The 23671-nt window shown below is 33.0% G+C and overlaps 1 protein-coding gene across 1 annotated transcript; it reads right to left on the reverse strand.

The window, feature by feature from the left end:
- Positions 1–223: 223 nt before the first annotated feature.
- Positions 224–19024, reverse strand: LOC123536483 (uncharacterized). The gene is made up of 2 exons (XM_053527984.1): positions 18600–19024; positions 224–3986 (listed from the first exon to the last, which is right to left on the reverse strand). Exons 1-2 carry the CDS (start codon positions 18697–18699, stop codon positions 3283–3285), a joined length of 804 nt encoding a protein of 267 aa, XP_053383959.1. The 5' UTR covers positions 18700–19024; the 3' UTR covers positions 224–3282.
- Positions 19025–23671: the final 4647 nt, after the last annotated feature.

The raw sequence follows: 23671 nt of genomic DNA on the forward strand, positions 1-23671 counted from the left end.
AACACATTACAATACAAGGTACTGTTTGACTCAGCTGAACACATGAACTCGACGTTAAAGCTTTCCATGTGCCATTACTAAGAAATAACTGGTGAGAGTTTAAGATGATACCTTTTTACGTCTTTCTTTAAGCAGAAAAAAATAAAATGTAAAATAGTAAGTAAGAGTAGATTTCCCGGAAGCATGAATCACCCCAAACGCAGCCATAGAAGAAGGCCCGTAACAAGAAGAAACTGTAATGGAAAAATATAGCAGACAGGTTGCTTGAAAAATCTGGACAGAAAGTTTTGGCAGTATCTATTTTAGAACTGAGGAGAGGCAACTTACAAAAACAAACAGCTTGTGGCACATAATATCTTTGAGAATAAATGTAATAACTGACTCTTGCTTAATAGAGTTTGAAAATTTGTGCCGAGAGAATAAAAGGTCGACACCTAAGTTGTCATGAAAGGAAGTCATATGGGAAATGATGGTTCTACACGGGTACCTGCATGTGCCAGAAGTAATTCCCTAATGAGTAACCCTGCTTTTACATTATCGTTATACGGTGGGACGTCTTCAGATGGTCTCAAGCTGTGTTGATTCATTTTTAAAGGTCATAATTGTACCAGTCTGACTAAAGTACATCTCCTATTACGCTACGCTTAGGATCTGAAGACGAGCTATTGATAGCCTCGTTCTGACGACCCTTCTGGTAGTCAATCAAAGGCTTACTTACAACAATTTGCAAGCTTAAAAAGCCTTGGTTTTTGATAATAACAGTTCTTATGTCGTAAAATGTCAGATAGCCGGTTAGCATAGTCGGTAGGGCACTTGCTTAGTAAGTGGGGGATCTTGGGTTCGAGCCCTGGACTGACTGCATATTTTTCTTACTCTTTGACATTCAAACAAGTCTGAATGGTTCAAATGAAAACAGATTTGCGAAAATAAAAAATATCAATACTGGAAATCCAAAATATACAGAAGAAATGTGAATGGGTCATCCTCAGATCTTCGTTTAGAAGATCAAGTACTTTAGTCAGATTGCAATTGTAAAAGTTAGAAGTTTGGGGATTTTCTTGAAAATGTACCTTTTTATCATTTTACTTATGCTGTGACAGATTAGCCAACCAAAAAGTGTTTTGTGCCGGGAAACAGAACATTTATAATTGATTTGTTAATAGGCATTTTAAACTTTAAGATGATGCCTTTTTCAAATCAAATTTAGGAGCCTTTCTGTAGCCATGAAAACTTCAAAGTGACTCCTCAGCATAAATTTTAATAAAAGTATTGCTGTTTAATGAAGTTCATGTATAATATTCCTAAATAAGCGCGATAAATTTCACGTTTCATACACAGTAATAAGTCAACTGGGATTTTCTCATACACATTTTGTGCGAGTGTACGTATTACATAAAAGAAACAAAGAAAATATTATAGAAAACTCGATTTCCTCCTCTCTCAACCCCCCTAAAATGAACTACTACATGGCTGAGTTTAACCTTCGACATGCCTCGTTGTGAAACTTCTAACATATTTACCTCTTGTTACCTGGATGAAAATGATCCAGTAAAGGTTTTCTGCGTTATGAAATACAGCCACTATAAACATCTAATATAAAACACAAGAACAGAAGTCCAACAGGAAAAGCAACGTTCAAGTAACGCAGCCACACATACAACACTCGTGTATATTTAACAAAGTGACTGAGCACATGTACTCGTACGCATTAACACAAACGGGTGCAACAAAAAAGAAGCAAAAACACAAACATACACGAAGAGAGAACACAGTGAGTACCGCCTTGGGAAACAGAGGGGACTGGGGAGATACTATTTGTTAACAGGTACCAAACCTCACTCTTTTAACTTCCTCCGTGTTTCTATATTACAAAATAAAATTAATAAAATACATTCATGGTTTTTTAACGGGATAAAATAAAGGCAACAGTTTATTCTATGAAAACCTATTTAATATGCTTTTTTTTAAACAAATGCATAAAAGATAGAAACAAGTAGGTTCTTCAACTATATTGCCTAAGATGATGTCAAAAAGACGTCTTTAAAAATCTATCAAATGCTTTCTGAAGCTTACTTAAACAAATATGCTCGGATATGTTGGAAACTAAATCACAGTAAAATGCCGCTAGTTCATAACTTACAGTAACACCTATTTCTACATTATTGCTTGGTATATATTCATTACCAAATTGATTTAACGCTCTACATTACATGCATGTACACTGAAGTAGCATTTTCTTTTCTTAGTTTTGGTAAAACTGAAGAAAACTTTATATTGAATACATTGTACTTCTTAAACATGAAATAATCGTTGAAAAAAGAACATTTATCAAATAGAATAACCTACATGTGTATATCATAAGTGCAAAAATATAACGGATAGCATCATTTTTCACATTATAAAAATCACTTGAATCAGGATCATTACTTTATTATATTATAATTCTTTTAATTCTACTTTAACATTAACAGCTTAATGCTTGAACTAATTTTTTTCCTGGATATTCACAAGCAAAGTTTTAACTGTTACTGGCAAAGAAATGTATATTCTAGACTTTGAAAAATATACGTACGCTTAAATGAGTCTTTCTAAAATATTCCATAGTTCAAATTTTATAACCATTTATAAAATCTGTTAAAAAAGTAAAAGGCTTTCCACACTATCATTTACACACTCATAAAGTATATTCGTACAGAAAAATAAGCGATAAGTAGAATCTAATTACTAATAGAAAAGCTTTGAGCAGATTTTGTATAATATCATACGGAAAGTTGTTGTTTTGTTGGGTTTACAACGACACACTTTAAGGCAATATGTAATTTTGTGGTGATGAAAGACCCCAGGGCACTCCTCCGGGCATTATTTTGATCACGTGATATCTCCACATAAAAGTATTCTACTCTATAGACAAAGTTTCGAATCTACAGCCAAGACTAGCAAGGGACTGGTCGACTTCATTAATCACTCGACCAAGGAGGCCATAGTTTGTTGGATTTAGATTTAATTTACATGCATTTTATTAAGTGTACATACTTGTTGGTAATACTACCAGTTCTGTTTATCTAATACATCTTGTATATTTTGTTAGAAGAGTTGAGGCAGACGCTTTTTGTATATAGTTAATATCTCTCTATTATGTTATACTAAGATTAATCGCATAAATGTTGTTCAGACGATGTCCGTTCGTATCATCAAACAAATGTCAGCAGATGTCACAAACACAAATAACCGGAAATAGTTAGTAATGCAATCAAGGTATATTTTCGCTGTGTGGAAAGAAAATTAGTGGGACTTTAATGTTTTCAGCAATCTCACATAATAAGCAAGAGCATTGTCGTAACACTCCAATCGCGAAGATGCTGACGAGCATATTATTTGTCGTTTCTCAAGAGAAGGATGGCTCGCAATGTTCCTCTTCATCTGTGATTCTATCACTTCGCTGTTTTCATTTCCGGAATTAGGATTGAATCCAAGAAACCTTTCCATCATATTGTTAATTGAGGGTTCTGTACCTGCTTTTGTTGATACCCTGATTTGTTGATTTAGTCCTTTTTGTCTAAGACCGTTTGTTTGTCCGTCAGGTAGTCCGCTTGGAGTAAACAGGAACGATGCGAATTGGGAGGTTTTGATACCATTTTGATGAGAACTGGCATCGGAATGATCAAGAAGGTTTTTAAGTCCGTTTAACATAGCAGCAAAATTTCTCAGTTGCAGGAGTCGAATCTGTATGTTTGGGTCAGATATCAAGCCAAGTCCAGTATTAGCACTGTCTTCATTTTGAAGCTGGTCTAGGTTTTCATTTTGATCATGGGGGCTGTTTCGTTTTCCAATATTTCGTAGAGCCACTGGATCCATTAAACTGTCTTGCATTCTCATGAACATGGACAGCTGTGAGTAGAAACATCTTTCTGAACTGGATCCTTCGGGGCATAATTGGGACTGCAAGGCATGCAAACTTCTTGTTAATCTCGATGGACTTTCTGTATCTGAAATGTAATTTCAACATGTGTATTTAAAATATATAAAATAAACTTATCTTAACTGATAGTCCTTCATTTGCTATTTACAAATATATGAAAATTTGCTGAAAATACTTTTCTTTTGGAAACAGTTGTTTGCTTGATAATATATTAATGTTTCAAAAATATAAAAGTATGATTTTCACTGCCTTATCCCGTTTTTAAACAAATCACAGTACAAGTTGATTGTTTATAAAATAGTTTATACAATTAGAAAATTTAGAAAACGTAATATGAGACGAAATTTAAATTTTCTTTTTGACAGAAGACGGACACTTTATTTTTGTTTTGCTTGTTTTTCCTTTCCTGATATGGTGTTTGCTCGTTTGGGAACTTCAGACCATTAAGAGCATTATTATTACTTTTAAAAAGGCTTCGAAATTTTTGAAGGAATAAACTTCTAAAATGACACGGTTGACATTTTTCAAAACTCAATAATTTAATATCGTTCTCAGCATGCGTCAAATTCCCAAAAAGAACTTTCAGAAATATTCATGAATAGAGGAATACAATTAGCAAGAGTTTGTTAGATGTATTTGACTGAAGTAACGACAGTATATTCTTGTGTCATTCCTAGCTCTATTTGTTTTTGTAGGATGTGATGAAATATCATGTTAAGACCAAACTGAAGGTAACGTATATGCTTTCTTTGATTTTCTTTTTCTCGGCCAAAAGATGTATGGTCATATTAACTTCTAATTTGTCAAGTGTTTGCTGGGACATACTGGAACACATTTATAACTGTGCAAGTAAGACTAATTTGTAACAAGCAGATTTTTTTTAATTGGCTTCCGTATTTGTTTTTCATTTTGTAGCAAATGAAAGCACTTTTATGCGCATTATGTTATAAGAGAGGCAAAACAGTACAACTTTGCATATGTAACGCTATGTTTAGAGAAAGGAGTTGATAGATAACATTGATGGATATGAAAAAACATTCTGACATTGATTTATGCAACAAACACACGGCAGGAAAACATTACAACTTTATCGGAGTGTGTCTGGATGCCTACTTTCGTAGCATCCAAATAGTGTCTGTTTTACAGAATAGTCCGTACCAGTTAAAGTTAAACTATCCAAAGTAAAATCTGATATTCAGAAAATGAATTAGTGGGATCTGTCTATAGATTCATTCCCAAAGTTGATATACTAGTCGAATAAATCGTTCAGTTCTTTCATAGAGAAGATATAATTGCTTTTCAGAGTCCTGGTTTCAAAACAAAGTTAGCTGACCGCATTTCACGTTATCAGTTAATCTATCTAAGACACTACATCACTTTCTTTAGGGTATAAGGCCACTGATTTTATCTTTTATTTTTATAAATTTAAATCTGCATTTTAAGTGATTACTTTTTAGCTACAAATACATTTTGTGGTAATTTATTGTCACGACCTAACGAACTGTTTAAGCAGTCTGGCAACACTTTCACCCGCGTTTGGTTGTTCCAGCTTGAATCTAGTTTCTGTTTTGGCTCGCTACAACCACGAAAAATCAAAGTCTTTTTCCCTAGTATTTCAATATTGTTTGAGGACTGTCAATCATTTGATAAAGATTCGTAATAATTATTTCATTTGTAAGGCATTTAAGGTCGTTATTTATGACACAGACAGTAGTAATAATAATAATGGTTTCACGATGACATGTTTTATCAGCCTCATCAGGTTTCATTAAATGTTATAATTCCCTCAAGTGATCTCCTAATACTGGTTAGGCGACACATCATTCATCTAGTGAAGGGGTTTTGAATTTATCACAGCGATATCAATTAATACATTCTATTCTGTTGTGTTGAGTTTTCTGCAAGTGACAATAGAGATTGAAGTGCTTGGGCAAAATCACCTGATTGTATTAATATCTATTATTTCACATCCCTTCCTCTGGGATATACCTCAGAAATGCCCATCCCTATATAAACGTCATTGGGACTTTGGTTTTACAGATCAATATTTTGATATTTCAATATTACTAGATTCAATGTTTCTTTTCACAGTCACTGTATAAACGACTACATTTCAAGATGCCAAAAGCTCTGTACTCGAAATACTTAACGACTTTTATTTGCCTGAAGTACTGTGTTCCATTTGGACCATCGATATTTTTATTTCTGAATCCCATACCATATCTCGAAAGTCGATATCATTTCGCGTTTTCACCATCGTGGGTTCATGTTTTCATGATCGTGCTTTCGACTGTCGTAATCAGTTTCGACTTTCATCATCGTTGTCCATCGTACTTTGACTTCCGACTTGACTTTCATCATCAAGTCGAAAGCACGATTTTGAAAGTCGAAACTACGATGATGAAAGTCGAAACCACGATGGTGAAATACGTTTTTATCATTGTGGTTTCGTGATTTCGACTTTCACCATCATAGTTTCGTGTTTTCGACATCGTTATTTCGCCTTTCGTGATCGTAGTATCGTGATTTCGACTTTCGAGGTATGAGGTTTAGGAATAAAAATCTCGATGGTCCAAATGGAACACCATACTGGAAAGATGTATCACGTACAGACAATTCGTTTGTTTATCTGTTACATCAAACGCTCATGGACAGTGGATAACCCATATAGTGTAGAGGTCATTGAGTCAAGGTCACAAATCCAAGGAAAAAAACGCATAGTCATGTCGTTTCAACATTTGATTTTTACTTCAAGAATTTTTATTGAATGTCCTTTTTACAAATTCGATTGTTCGTTTTGCAAAGTTGTTTTTAAAAGCTATCACATCGTTTGTTCAATCTCGAGGAAAAGGCTGTCTTTGATACAAGTGCATCAGTGTTGCTTATGCAGTAAACGTTATGTTCTTGAAATGAAATATACGTAGTGAAGGCAAATATTTAATTCTAATTTTGTAGATGAGTGAACCAAAGCACAAATGCAAAATTAATTTTTAAAAAGAAACGTGTACATGGTGGTAAAGAGTTAAAAAGTGTCCTTATATATACATATATATACATACTATTTCCAAGCGCAAGTGGATAATAAAACAGATACATTAGATAAAATGTAAACTGTACAATTAAATTGATAAGTTGTTGAGAATCTAATTATGTGGTATGTCGAACCCATTAAACATGGTTCAAACTGATGCATATCTCTCTATTGTTGCATCATACTATTACACCTTAAGTGTTTTACCTAGCCCTAGAATATCCTGTTTTTTTTTCTTAATTTTGTATGTTATTTGATAACGTCATTCTGTTTCTTAGAATCTCATTTTCTACTGTAAAACCATTTTATGCGTCGTAATGTTTCTTATAATAGAACAGTTTTAAATTAATTGAATAGATATTTGAAATGATAATGAGCCGCGCCATGAGAAAACCAACATAGTGGGTTTGCGACCAGCATAGATCCAGACCAGCCTGCGCATCCGCGCAATCTGGTCAGGATCCATGCTGTTTGCTAACAGTTTCTCCAGTTCCAATAGGCTTTAAAAGCGAACAGCATGGATCCTGACCAGACTGCGCGGATGCGCAGGCTGGTCTGGATCCATGCTGGTCGCAAACCCACTATGTTGGTTTTCTCATGGCGCGGCTCAATTATCTTGATATGATATTGTGATATTTTCATTTGGAAACAATTTTGGGCATACTTCTTTTATTACTCGCCTCCTTATTTTGTGTTGCTGAATACAAATATTGTATAATGATGATATTTTAGATAGTATTCTATGTTTACCTGCTGTGACATACTGTTTCCAGACTAGAAAATTACACAATACTCAAAATATCTTTGAACGGTGATTATTTTTGTTGATGATAATTCACATACCCGCTTAAAGAAAGAAACGTAGCTTCAAATGATCAATGGCTCATGGTGCCTTAGATTTGTTTTGTTTGTATATCGTATTGTAACCGAACATCGTCATACAAAAAGGTATTTCTTTGATGTTTGATAAGCACATGCTATTATAGTAAATATTTGTCTAAATTCCGCTTAAAAAATTGAGCTAGGCTATTCTATCTTTATATCAGTTAAATCGATGTTGAATTTATAGAATCATTTTTAGCTTCAAAGTCATAAAGTCTTTTGTAAAGTTTAATATAAATGCTTTAAATGTTCACTGGAGATACTTAAACCCGATAAGATTACTTCACCATTACCTTTTTTCTGAATAACCAATAAATAATAAAAAGAGGTACTTTGCCTGTTTTTAATCAAAATGTGTGTCACAACATGTACAGCTCTTTTGACTGTAAAACATATACAGTTAGTTGACCATTAATAAGACAATATCTTAATTTAAAACGTTGAAAGTTTCATTGAAAATTTACATCGCTGAAAAATTTCTTTTCGCGAAAATTTTCCCATTGACACCCATTTAGAAAAATTGCAGGGGCCAAATTGTTCTAATCGGTCTGACAAAAAATCAAGCACACAACCCTGTTATTTTATTTGGTTAATTTTCATTTCAAAAAATAGTTAAGTCAAATTATACAAAAAAAAATATCCGAACGTGAACTACCTAAAGTGTTGTCTAAATTGAAAAAAAATGTCTTTTCTGAAAACTGGTGTTATGTTTAACCTCGTAATATATCGATAATAACTATATCAGAAGAAAAAAAATGTTTCTTTGTCGTAAATGTTTTAAAATAAAAGCAAAACTATCAGATACTGTTTTTTACTATGGCGTACTATTTTATTTCAAAGAACATTTTGTGCGTTTCAGTCGACCTGGCGGGGCGGGCCGGCTTTACCTATTTTGTTCGTTTTTTTTAGATTACCATAATTTGTATAAGTCAGAGATGAGATTAACTCAGCCCCACCAGGTCGAATAAAACGCACAATAAAAGCCCCAAAGTTATAATTTGGTTCCATTGTTTATGTCTTTTTTCAGCGCCATGAAGTGTCTTTCTACATACTGTAATGGTATAAATTCCCTCCGACGTATAACACCGTGTACATTGTTTCATAATTGATGCCACCAGCCACTGACAAAATAAGGGTCATCATCATTAATATAATGACCTTTAAATACCGGTTACCCATGTCATCAGAATGCAGTTACTTAAATCGTTGAGATTAATCAAACTATACCTCGGGAAGAACTTTTATTAATTCAAATAAAAGACATTATTGTTTCAGACCAGTAGTGTGACATCAGAAACTCTTTATCTTATTTAGTCGGTTATATTAAGAAATTAATTGCGGTGAAGTATTTTACGATCGAAAATAAATGTCTGGGCGTATGGAAATTGTATTGAGTCACGCATATCCTTGTGCTTCGTACGCAAATGAAAATAACTAATTTGTGATTCATATCAAATACAGGATTGACTTGTACTCCACATTTTTTTTATTCTGTTAGAGTTTTATCTTCTCTAAATTCCAAAGCGAGAAAGTATACTTCTAAATTTGTACAACTATGAAACGACAAAATCGCCAGCCGAAGTCAGTAATTGATATACCAAACTTTCTAACGCCACAACTTTCTATCTGTAACGCCTATCTCATATGACGACGTGACGTATAAAAATAATTTAGCTTTATGACCTCTTGAATGTTCCAGTTTTACGAGACATAATAGCCGTTTGAGCTTAACAGAAATGGTAAGCATCATATTAATTTTGGTTGCGGATTCTGAAGCACTGCAAATATTTATAGGAGAGACAATCGAAACGGGTGCCTCTTTCTTGTTAAAACTGTGGTTAACTTACGTTTCAAACAATCGTTATGCTTGACCCCACCTCAAATAGACGAGCAAACGATCGTTTTGTCAGAACCCTTCTCAAAACAAACAAACAGACGAACACACAGTTATCAATGCCAAAAAGCTTTATTTATCCTCGGAGTTTTATGACTTGCACTAAATATCTTGATATCAAAAAATAATTTACAGCGGAAGTCGTTGGGATTTGAAAAGTTTGATTTTCTCGAATAAGCTTTGCTTTTTGTTTGGTACTGTCCGGTCTTTCTTATAGGAAATTAAAATATAAATTATTTTCCAATGACAAAAGACTCAGATCAATATTCATAAAAGCTAATATCTCGGTAACTATTATTTCTTAAATATAGGTTAACAAATTAATCAATATCAAGACAATTAATAATGATTCTTAACAGCTATATTATTACAAATGTGGAAATTATCGTTTCTTAACTGTAGAAATAGTAAGAAAGGTCATAATGATTATTATTACAAATGTTAAGGAATGTCAATGACGTAATACAATCGAAGTTATAAAGTGAATAATAAATCATTACTGGCACTTTATATATGGTCTCGTGGGGAAATGTTCAAGACATATTTACATGCTTTTTCCAATAATCTTAGTTTTAGTGTTTTCAACATAAAAAAGGGTACTTGAAACCTATACACCTCGGTGTTTTTATATCTAGTGAGTTTACCTGGCACAAACATATCGACTACATCACAGACAAGGCATGGAAACCGGTTAATATCATGCGCAAATTAAAGTATTCTCTAGACCGTAAATCCCTAGAAGTTATTTACACATCATTCATTCAAACAATATTAAAGTATGCTGATGCTATTTGGAGTAATTGTGCTCAGTACGAATTCGATCAACTTAACAAAATACAAAACGGATGTGCACGTATTGCCTCTGGAGCAACAAAGCTCATTTCATTTGAAAATCTACACCAGGAAATCAATTGGGAACCCCTATCAGACAGAAGATATGAGCACAAACTCGTTTTACTTTATTATAAAATGCAGGCAAACCAAACACCTGATTATCTCTCATCTTTGATTCCTGAAGCTGGTATCTCACGATACTCACCAAGAAACCCTGATAACATACATACTCTATATCTAAATCTGCTTTATATTACAACTCCTTTTTACCTTCAGTTATTCGTGATTGCAACTACTAGCAGATGTTCGCAATTGCTCAATTTTTTAGCCTTTAAAGTCAAATTTACAAGAACAAAAAAAAAACAACAAAAAAAACACCATTGTATTATTATGTTTGTTATAGACAACTCTAAATTATTCACACACGGCATTGCACTAAATGCAGTTCTCTCAACCAACACCTCATTATGCAAAATATTTTTCCGTCTTTCTTATGCACATGTAGAAAAATGAATCAAACTTTCATTTCTTCTTCGAAGGTAGATTATACAATGCCTGCCGTAACGTCTTTCTTTTTAGTCTACAAAATTATAAGATTGATCTCAACGCAGTGTAATGCTCAGAATTACATATGAGAGTAAGAGATTTTCGTTATAGATTTTTCTTTCGAGACAGTATTCCCCTCTACCTGTTTCCGTCTTTCTTCTTTTTAATTACATTAGTCTTTGTTATGTACTCTTTGGAATAAATATGTTAAAACTAAACGCTAGACTACTCAACTTTTAACAACAGCTGAACACGCGTATAAATCATTTATAAAACCATTTAAAATCACCGGTTGGAAACTACAACTGTTTAGTAAAAGACCAAGTTTAATTTCATAGTTCGACTTTTGCCGTCCTTGACATTGTTTGACATTGTGAAAAGTAAAATAAATATAAAAAAAATAAGCAGCATGGAAAGGATGACAAAATAACAATCTTTATTGCCCATCTGTTCACACTCTTTATTCTAGAAGCCTGCTTTCTCGGTAAATTTTGAATTTTGTAAATAGCAGTTCAATGTACGTATCATTTGGTCACGTTTATGGTTAACATTACACATGAAATAAAGGAAATTTATTATTTCGTAAATCATAACGTAGCAGCTATAATATCAAACGCTCAAAATAGACACCATACATCATCAGGATTATGAAATTTTAATTCATCTTAGCTTAGACAGAATGATATAGTTTGGAAATGAATACAAAAGGTCATTATTTTCAGTAGCAAATGTGAAATAATTAAATGTCAATATGTGCGAGCCAGCAAAAGCTGTCTCTGCTGAGTAAAACAAGCAAGCATATGAATTTCAAACAGGTAAAAAGCAGCGTCCAAAAAGTGCAACCTACAGCACGCGTACGTGCACCAGACTAACAAGTAGATATAAGTTTATTATTGATTTTAACTGTTGATAATTGCCTTATTGATCAAAATGTCAAGTTATGGAATTTTGAAGTTTTACATTTCAGCGATATTTCAAAGAGATAATTTGTGAACATAATGTGCCTAATTAAAGAGAAAGGAAAGGAGGAAATACAAGAAACCATTTTTGTTTCAAATTAAAAGGCATCGTTTCATACTGTTTCTATATTTATTATATACCTGTATTGCATGTATACATTTGTTTTCTTGTAAAGTTTTGTCAGAAACAGAGACGGCACTTGCTACAAAAAAAAAATGTCAATAACATCTGCGTTAACTGGAGGCTTTAACGATACGCTTTCTTCAACAACCTTTGACCATTGACAACGAAAAGACAATACATTTCAAAACAACATAGTGAATTGACAGTAGGTTGTGCCGTACCATTATAACGTTTATCATACTCGCTGGTACCATGTTGTAACGTCATACTGTTGTGTCCTATTACATAGTCATGCGGATCGTTCTTTCGTAATGCGTTTATGTACATGTAAATCGTACTGTCGTATTTTACTATAAAATCTACACTAAGACTACTCGACAAGACTTGGCCACTATAACATACTCTTGTAGACTGAAATTTGTTAACGAAATAAATACGTATAATTATTTGTCTCGTGAACAACATATATTACACTTATGAAATAAAAATCATTATTTACAAATACGAAGCTTTAACCGCGGCAATAAGAATTGAAAGATAATGCTAAAAGTAAATATTTAATTGAATTTCACCTCCTATAATATCTTATGACTGAGATACATACCTTTAAGAAAAAGAATAAAACCTTAAACTAATATTTCTTCCTGTCCAGTTCTTCAATTATTTTGTAAATGTTTAGTCAAAGGCTGAAATAAAATTTGACAGAACTAAGCAGTTTTGCCAAATGAACTCGAATTCAATGTAGTGAAAGTGATGAAATGACTGTTTTGTTTTGAGGCGAGTGAGGTGAACGCAAAAATAGCTAACGAATGGAGTGGAGGTAAGGAGTGTTTAAAAGAATCAAAAGAAAGCCAAAAGTGTTAATATGAATCGAGTGAAAGCCGACGGTGTTAAATGGAAAGGCGAAAGTGAATTGCGAAAGTCGGCGAGTGGTTAAGATAAAATGAATAAACGCACGTAGTGTTCAAAGGAATTGGGTGAAACAAAAACAAATTAGACCATCGCCTTAAAATGAAAGATGAATAGATAAGTGATAAAAATGTGTTTTTTAATATCAGGAAAAGCTGTATAAGGCATTTAGGACAAAGGACGTGACAAAAACATTATTCTATCAGCGTATGGTAGATCTTAAAGTGACAAGTACAGCAGTCTTGCATCGGTAGATGATAATGTCCATTCATGTCATGAATTTGACACTGATCAACATATTACAGTTCAGTGTCCCTCTCATCGATTACACTTGAATGTTATATGAATAGCTTTAAATTTTATCTAAACCTGTAAAATAAACAAACTTATTTGTTTGTTATAGGTATTCAATGTCAAGATAATTTCACTTAACCCAAAGTTTACTGTACATTTCAAGTAAAGGCGATTTTTGACTTTTATTTGAATTAGTAAGAGTTCTTCCCGAAAATGACCATTTCACAAGCAAAATAGATAACGTATAATGTAGATTTCAAATAAGTAACTTTTGAATAGAATTGGCATTTGATTTATTTTTCTATTGATGCAACATTTCACTTAATTGTGGTTTTGAAGGTTGACAATAAGAAAATTTTGTGTAACTGGTATTTGTGAAAATTACACTTCACTAACTTTAAATAGTAGTGAAGATGTTCGCTTACAAAAGAAAACTAGTCTCCATTTTTTTTTAACTATCTCTAAGTGGTGATCGAATCGCACTTCTATCAGTGAACAAATAAATACAACATTTTGAAGAAAAATAAAACGGCTTGCATTCCAAACTGATAAAGACAAAGAACGAGTTGAATCTCCTTTAATTTTTTTTAACTAGACTGCATCCAAATCTAACATGCATAGTTTAAGCGTAGTAGAGCTATAACAAAGCCCCTGTTAAAATCTTCATGTTTGCCGAGAATTTTACACCCCAACCTACTTTATATTTATTTTTTCTTGTAATTATTTATGTCACAAACAGAAACGTGCTTTGACATGATGCCATCATTTATATTTTTGTCATAAATCAAATGGTCAAGGCATGCCTTGTCATGAACAGACTGGGTAAAATCAAGTCTGCTACGTATTGCTTGGTTGCGTTTATAACTAAAGACAAAAAAGGTTATAAAAACACTTCTACTGCAAACCGCTGGACATTAATCTTTGTTTTTTCACGTTTGTTTACTATTACAATTTATCTGATATATTCAGTCAACGTCTGGCTGTCAACTGTCATTTTAAATAGGAAATAAAAAAAAAGTTAAATGGTGCTTGTCTAATATGATATTTTACTGAAACACATTCGTCTTTTTCAAGAGGGAAAATAATCGATATAAAAAATACGTATCCGCTGAAAACTTGTTCGAAGTTTGATAGGCCACGAAATATCTGAGAAAATTCTTAATCTTTAACTATTTTGTACCAAAAGGCACCTCAATCTGTCATAGTATTCTCTGACCGACCTATTCACCGATATTGTCTTGTGCTTATATTTAGACTCTGATAAAGGTGATTGCAGATATTTCCAATATCACTCCTACAACTCGTCTGTTTAAGTGATTTATGATGGACAATTAACACGATATATCACATAACGTTGAGCCGTTTTAAACATGAAAAATTTCTATTAATGTATTGGTTTGTAGACATTTCAGAAATACGACAACGATCTCTACAGACAGTTCTTTCCAGGTACAAAATTATTAAAGGAATATACCCTGAAAGTGAATTAATACTTCTTTACTATATGTATTATTATTATTATTGGCAGAACTCTGATATGGTTATGAGATGAAGATGTGGTATGTAATACTGCACCACAATATGACAGTATGATACGCAATAATAACGTATTGCCCCAGCGAGGTATCGTGTCATTTCGTAGCATCGTTACGTAGCCGTATGTGATGCACAATATATGTCGTTATCCGTTATGTATCTTGCCGCCCCGGCACCTAGATACGTTACAATTAAAGCTTGGAGGGAGGGGGCGCTTTACTAAATTAAATTTCCACCAAATTGATTGGATTTATGATCTAATGACTTCCAATGAATGACAAATGTGAAACATTTAGCAGCGGCAATATAAAGTTTAAGCTGAATTTTCACTTTAGTGAGCATCACCGCCTACGTTATCTAACAGGATTATGAAATAGTTTAAGTGGAAAAGGTTGTAAACTTCTAAAATTAGCGATTTCATTTTCATAATGAGAAGTAAAGATAACATGCTGTTTTAAATGCCTTTAATGAGGATTATTAGAAATATGGTATTTACAGACAAATGCAATCTAGCATGTTATAAATCGGCATAGGATTCTATTGCCAAGTGGTTAAGGTCTTCTGGCTTTAGTCATTTGCTGTTTCCAAACCATTCTTTTGGATGTAGAATTCCTCATGTCAGAAAGCCATTCAGCTGGTTTACGGAAAGTTTGTTCTACCCAGGTGCCCGCCCATACCTGACACAATGCCTGGAGGGACACTTGGGGTCTGCCTTTACCATTAAAAGCTAGAAACTTACCATATGATCTAAAGGAAGCAAAAACCAATATCAAAGTTAAAATTGTAATGTAAAACGAGAAATACTGCAGAGTGATTCGTTTTCGTTAGTTTCGCGTTTCTGATATTTTTTTGCGAAAACATTTATTTTATCTTGACAACTCGGAATTTCATTATTTTTTCTACATAACGGTAATGCTTATACAGAAATTAAACCATAAATAATTGATATTTTTAAATTTCAAGAAAAATGATGCGCCCATATTTAAAATCACAGTTTTCAAATTCTTTGTTTAATATTGTAGTTTTTGAAGAAGTTTTCTCTTAAACCTTTTATGAAATTTATTTTAATTGATGTTAAGTTAATTTCAGCCAAGAATTGTGATGTTTTAAAGATCAAAGGCAATTAAATAAATATTCATGCGTCCTGTTTGACTAAAATAGCATAAAAATTAAGCTTTTAAAATTGTTGAAACAAGTATCCGCGTTTTGAAGAACTCTGTATGAGGCATCAGAGCAAGTATTTTCGATGAGTTTTCGCGTGAATCATAATCGCTCTTAAAAAGACATTAACAAATTGATTTCCGGCGAGAGTTCACATGAAAACAATCGGTAGCACTCGATCTGATGATGAAATTTACAGAATAATAAAAATATCAAATAAAGTGTGACGATGTTTTTTCCTTGAATTTCACTGGTTTTCAAGAAAAGACATTAACAAACAGATTTTTCATGAGGATTCATGGGAAAAAAAAACACTGAAAACACTTAATTCGATGAATTATAAGTAATATTATTAAAGTGTCCCCGGTGAGAATTACGACAAATCCTATCGCATTTCAAGACAGACAGTAAGTTCTAAGTACAAAAGAGTATATTTTGAATTGTCTCAAAGCCTGCACTTCTACTAGACTTTTTTTAAAGATTTGTTTTGGGGTCAAATAATCATTCAAATAGTGTTCTGTGTAATATGGAATTTCATGTTTACTGACAATATCAGTAAAACGTCACGGTTAAATGATAAATCAGTAACAATTGCTGACTAGATTGAATTAGTAGGTTGAAAAGTAAATAACTATATAGATATAAAGTATATATAGATATAAAGTCATGAAGTTTCAAATAAATATAGAGTTCTGAATAATATGTATTATCTGACTGTATTTTTTTCTTAAAACAACATTTTTGAATAAAAGAAATCAAGCGCTTTAGGTAAAGATATTACTCCTATTTTAGCACATTTTTTAGTCGCCACTCTTTTCGTCCACTTGAAAACATTGCAACAATGGTATGCAACAATACTTTATTAACAATTATGCTAAAGACGTGTAATAGAAGTAATTTGATTATATGTATTTTTTCTGTACACCAATACCTTGTAGATAACGTAATTCCACTGGATGTATTTCAGATATTAATGGCATCTTTCTTTTCGCCGAGGTGTTAAATGTTCTTTCCGTCACGCGGGTTTAATAAATGTAAAAAAGATTATGCTTTTGACATAGGTCTAGCATGATGTGTTTATTATGTAAATGCTGTAATAAAAATAACTATTATTATTTCTATCATTATTATCATTGTCAACACCTACCTCATCGGCATTATTATAATACTGATTATTATTATTGTTGTTGTTGTGGTTATTGTTATTATTATTATTATTATTATTATTATAACTCTTATTTCTATTTGAAATTATATTTCTTGACTTTAAACATCACTGTAGGATTTCTGTTTCGTTTCATCGTGTGAGTTATAAAAAAGTCATTAGATACATGACATACATGACATTTTCATCCAGAGATCTTTTACAGATTTTATTTTTTATCTATAGCATTTTACCAACAAAGTGATTAAGCATTCTGTGTCATGAATCGCTCTTGTGCACTTAGTTAAGAACAAACCACAATTTCGACGAAACTGAAATGATTCCACAAAGTTACGTTACTTTAAAACCGGAGTCTCTTTTTCTATTTAAATAAAATTTACGTTAAATTTTGTGTTTGAGCCAAGGTAATTGATAATGCATTTAAATGTATTCTTATCTCAGATGTTTAAATCGGAATAAAGAACAGATATCAAATATTTAGTGATTTATTCTTAAGATGTCGTAAACCTGAATTTTTTCCGATTAAACAAGGAAGACTGAAAATGTTATTATTTAACAATTCACTGTTTGTACGTCGCAATTAATACGTCGTAGCGTCAAATATCATAGCGGTGCTCTGAAACAAATGTCGTCAATGGTGTAAATAATAATCCTTGATAGTGTTAGAATCGAAATAATATATCTCAAACAGTGATTTGCCCTTGAAAAAAAATCATTGTCGTTTAGATGCGTATGCTTAAATCATCCGGGCTGCACACTCGATATAATCCCTTTGCATCTCAAATCAAAATTATGATTTTATTTCAACGTTGGGATATATTATTTCATATTTAACGTCAGTGTTAACAATTTTGTTCCTAAGATTCCTCAAATGTAAAAAGTGAATTATTCTGTTTCTATATTTTATGCAGACTTGTGTTGTTGTTTGGTTTAATGTCGCACCGACACAACTATAGGCAATATGGTGTTCTCCCAGCCTTGATGTTGAGAAAGTGTGCCTCTCCAAGCATTATTTCATGGCGGGTACGTGGGTAGAACCACCGAGCTTCCGTAAGCCAGCTGGATAGTTTCTTCACATAAAGAATTCAACGCACATTGCGAGACTCGAACTTACATCTGTTTAGACGTATGTAGATTAATTATTATTATTAATATTATTATTATTATTATTATTATTGGATTCTGACCAAAGGATAAGGCTGCCGTTCTAAGAAAAGAGCTAAAGATTTGAAAGATTTCGTTAATTTAAAACAAACACATGTTAAACTCAATGGAATTTGAACTTTGTAATGTTTTTAATATATTGTGTTCATATACTGTCAATATAGGATCACTTGTAACTCACCTTCATTATTGTCCTGAATCGGTAATCCGAAGCATCCCATGTAGATTGTCGTCCCGGCAAGCAAAACATCAACAGAAAGAAGAATAAGCAAATTTTTCATTTCGTTATATTGTCCTTTGAGTAGTGTGTGTGTGATTTAAATATATATTTGTTTACAGTCTTTTCTTATGTTACCTATCAATAGCAGAATGCTTTATAGTAATTTAATTGCCAACTTGTGTTTCTCTCTTCTACTGAAATCTTAATTATATACTCTTACTTTTCCCATAAAACAAAATACATCTCAAACAATTGCAATGTGATCTATCGCAAAGTTAATATTCTTTTCTACAGAAATACGTTATGTTTCGCGCTAGTATGCGCCAGTGTCTACCAGTTTCTACAAGTTAATAATGCGCGCGCTAAGTGTCTTCAGTCCGTTTTTATTTCCAATAGCTGTTTATAAAGCCAATCGTACTCCAATAATACCTCGACAGCTCCAGTTCATTCATGATGGTGTGGGAATTAAGGATAAGAGAAAAGGATTGTTCAATAGTAGCAATCACATGAATGCTTATGTACAAAATAATTGAGCCGTGCCATGGGAAAACCAACATAGCGGGTTTGCGATTAGCATGGACCCAGACCAGCCTGCGCATCCGCGAAGTCTGGTCAGGATCCATGCTGTTCGCTTTCAAAGCCTATTGCAATTAGAGAAACCGTTAGCGAACAGTATGGATCCTGACAAGACTGTGCGGATGCGCAGGCTGGTCTGGATCCATGCTGGTCGCAAACCCACTACGTTGGTTTTCCCATGGCATTAAATTATTTAATAAGGTGATCATAAGCTATATCCGATTTTCCCCTGCCGAAGGCGAAGAAGTATAGTTTTTGCTACGAGCTTCATCAAGACATGATTTGGGATATCAAAACTAAAATATGGTAGAAATTTTAACTGCCATAGGGACTTGCCACGCTTCAAGTTTCAATCAGATTGTCTCACTTAGATATATCCCTTTGCATTTTAAATATTTAAATAAATGTTTTATTTCGTTATCTGTTCGTCTGGAGTCATATCTCAGACAAAGTTTGAAGAATTTCAATTAAACATGGCAGAACTACTTATACTATAGTAAAATACAACCAAGATGCAGCTTTATATGACGGATACAATATCTATGGCCCGTTTAACTTCTATATATATTACAAACATAGTATTGTAGTCCATCTACTGTTCGTCTTGTTAACATTGTTAAAAGAATTTCAAATAAACTTAGCAGGAGTGTTAAGTACTATAAAAAAATGACACCATTTACCGTTTCGCACGGATCGCTATACGAAGATGAGCTTTATGGCTCCTTGTACTTCTATGTGTTTTACAAATAAAATTTGTGTTCTATTTTCTGTTCATGCAGAGTTATATCTCACTTATTGTTTAAAGGAGTTTAATAAAACTTAACAGAAATGTTACCTACTATAATAAAGAAATGTGGCTCCGTAAAGTTTCAGTCAGATTATTTTGTTCTAATTTCTGTCCATCCGGAGTCATATCTCAGACTTCAATAAAACATGGTTAAAATGTTAGCTTTTGGAAAATATTTTGTCTAATGATTTACTTGGTTTTGGTTATTTTCAATTTTGGCATCGTAGGCTATTTTGGCACATCGTATGAAATAGTTTTCCTTATCCTCCTTCTTGTGAACTAATCCCTCGTAATTGTTTGCATCATTCATGGCTAAGTTTTACTTGCTAACAACTTTCCTTGAAAACAATATTTGAACAAAATTGCCCAGACTGTTTACAATTTGATATCCAATCAGTAAATGCGTGATTCAATCAAAACCACTCATAGTCAATATAGAAACAATCTGTTCAATATAATCCTGTCAGTGGCAGTCTAAGCCCTTACATCTAGTAATACAGATCTAGTAATACACAAATGTACTACAGTTCAGTATTCACTATGCAAAACCTAAATAACGTTAAGTGAATGCAAATATCTAAGACTGAAACGCAAAGCCCGCTGAAAAGATACGAGATATTAGAAAATTAACATACAAAATTAGCTCTTGGGCTTTTTTTCGACAAAGTAAAAATAAAACAAATGTGAAGCAAATATAAATGGCTGAATCGGACAACAGGACAGTAAAATTCGAAAAGGACTTTAGTAACCTTTTTTATCATCCGGACGAAATGTATGCGGGCACTCTTTTCCGTAGTAAGAGACCGACCATTTGAACTTCGGGTTGTGTGTGTTGGGGAGGTGGGGTGGGGGGGGGGGGGGGGAGGGGGCTGGGATTTTACTTGGAGCCAATTAATTATTTTGCCTTCTATGAAATTCAGATTTTTCTGAACTTGGTAGTCAGAATATTTTTTTCAGTAAACCAAAGATAATTTTTTTTTTTCTCAACATATTTTTGTTATATCTATGTTATTCGAAACTAGCAAGCGCGATAAAGACATACATTCTGTATTGAGTAATTTGCCTAAGTACACATGAAATAGCTAAATGTAAGTTTTTTTTGTTGATGTTGCTCAGGACAAATTAGGGGTGTAAGACGGAGCGGGGGGTGGGGCAATGCTCCTACCGAAGGATATTGAATTTTAGAACAGCTATGGTGCATTTCGATGTATATTTGGAGTTATACTCCCCCCACTTTTGTATGTTTTGATATATTAATTATACCAGTGAACATCATGAGCGGACCTGTGTGGCTTATCTGATAAGAATGCAAGCAAAATTGTCTGACAGAGTTCACCCATATATTAGAATAATAATTTAGGTAAAGCAAAGGTGATAACTGTCGTGACCTAATACATGGTCACGTAGAGAAAGGGATAAGAAGCAAAATATCATATATAACTAGAGGACAGTTGGTCTGTTTTCTGCTCTCCTGGACTTCAGGTTATTATATTATTACTGATACCTGATTTGCCAGCGTAGCAAGCAGAAAATGTCTTTTAAAAATGCTCTGAAAGATGAATTTAAGGCTTAAAATGTATGCGTGAATATTTTTTAGTAACTAATGTGCATTGGATTCACCCTTGACTCGGATAGCGTTAACACAGTATTATATATGTATGTATACCAGGGTTTAGGAGGGTGGGGGAGACTATTCGAATGAGAACCTCATCCTGCAATATTTTGTAATTTTAAGCACTAAATTGTGCATTCTGCTTAGTTTAAAGAGAAAGGCATTTCTGTCCTTAACTATAGTCTTTTACTTTTTCTACCTGAGAAAAGTATGTATTTTAAAAAAAAGAGTTAAAAGCTATAAATATTGTTATTCGCATTTTTTGGTCTATGTGTTTGAGAGCTTGAGGGGTGGGCGTGTACGGGGGTCCTTCGTAATATTTTGCTATTTGTGCATGCCAAATCCTGATTTCTAAGGGGATTTCAACACTGAAGATTACGGTTGCCGATTACTTTAGGTCTAAGTTATATGTCAACAAGCCTTGGGGAAAAATGTATTTTGGGAAGAAACCTTTATTAGGGTACAAGATCCTTGTGGGAAGTGGTACTGTAGATGATTTTGAATATTTTAAAAGCCAAATGAGCTTTTAGGATAAAATTATCAGAATGATCTTATAGATAAGAAGTAAATATTTATATACTCAAAAGATGGTGCTCCCTTCCGTCTCTTAAGCCTATGTATACAGTATAGATTACTTATCATATACTGAAATTATCATTTTAACATATTTGGTCAAAATCACATTACATTGCGTTAATACTTTCAACTCAATCTCACACTTTTCTTCAGCAGTGTTCAATATCTAAAAGTTGATGGAAATGCTGCTCGTACTTAATTATAAAGAAAACATGATATATACATTAACCTTATTATGTAATTATATAATATTAAATCTAAAAGCAATTTTCAAAGCAAAGAATATGGCTTTCAGAGGAATGGAAATATTTCTTTTAAAAAATCAGACTTAGGGCCGGAACTTTTTTTCCAGTGATTTACGAGTCAGAAATTTTGTTTTCAATATGTTAAAGACAGATTTTTTTTCATTATTGTCATTTGATATAAATGTTTCCAAATAGGCTTTTGGTGCCGAACGTTCAATCACTTAAAGTGCGGAAATATGTTTTTAAAGGGAAAGGCAACGTTGTTCTTATGTTAATTTTGTCAGCTGGGACTTCTTAAATCATTCAAAGAAGTGAAAGAATTTTTAAAATCGGGGTAAAAATGAGAAAGTTATGAGCATTTAAATATTTGGTCAAAGTGGCGGCCATTTTGTTTCCATGGCAACAGAAAACAGAATGGCGGGTTTATTAAATTTTAGATACACATTTGAACTGCATTTACCTAGTACTGTAAAATAAATTCTCTATTTTTTCTAGCTATAATGAAAGAAATTATCATGTTTTACACTTTCTTTCAGCGTTATGAAAGGCTTGATGATGGCTTTCATATAAATTTCACTTATTTTCAGGCTTTCCTTGCCCTTTAAGAGTTATAAAGATTTTTTGAGAATGTACGTACGTTCCTAAAATATCTTGTGTCGAAAACTACTTTTTATCATTTGGATGGTCATTTCAAAACACTTTGTGAACATATTTTAAATGTGTAGTTTATATCACACAATATGTTTCTATTTTCAATAATATGCGAAACTCTTCGTCCTCTGAGGATCTTAATACATGTAAAAGTGTGATTCAACTGAAATACATAAATTCTCAAAAAGTACCTAATATACACTTATATGTTATGTAATGACTTCATTAGGCAATCTTTCTCTGAGGTTATAATTATCTTAATTTGTGCCAGCTTTTCAGTTCGATCTGTGCAATGTGCAACCGCTTTATTTTATACATTCCTGCCGGAACTGGTTTTGCTATTCAATTGACTGGTAAATTGTGCCGATTCTAGATTCCCTATACCTTCTAGCAAGTAAACACTGCCGATAATTTATGAACGATTTACATTGTCCAGTTTGGATTGTTTCTGTGCACATATTTCTGTCTTATCTTTTTGACCTAGTAAATTTTATATCCAAACAGTACTCTTCGTGCTGCTGTCAATGTTGTCATATCTGTTTCTTCGTGCTTTCATGTCAGTATCGTTTAAAATCCCAGTATGTTA

This window comes from Mercenaria mercenaria, chromosome 17 (assembly GCF_021730395.1).
Source record: "Mercenaria mercenaria strain notata chromosome 17, MADL_Memer_1, whole genome shotgun sequence".
NCBI classification, from domain to species: domain Eukaryota; kingdom Metazoa; phylum Mollusca; class Bivalvia; order Venerida; family Veneridae; genus Mercenaria; species Mercenaria mercenaria.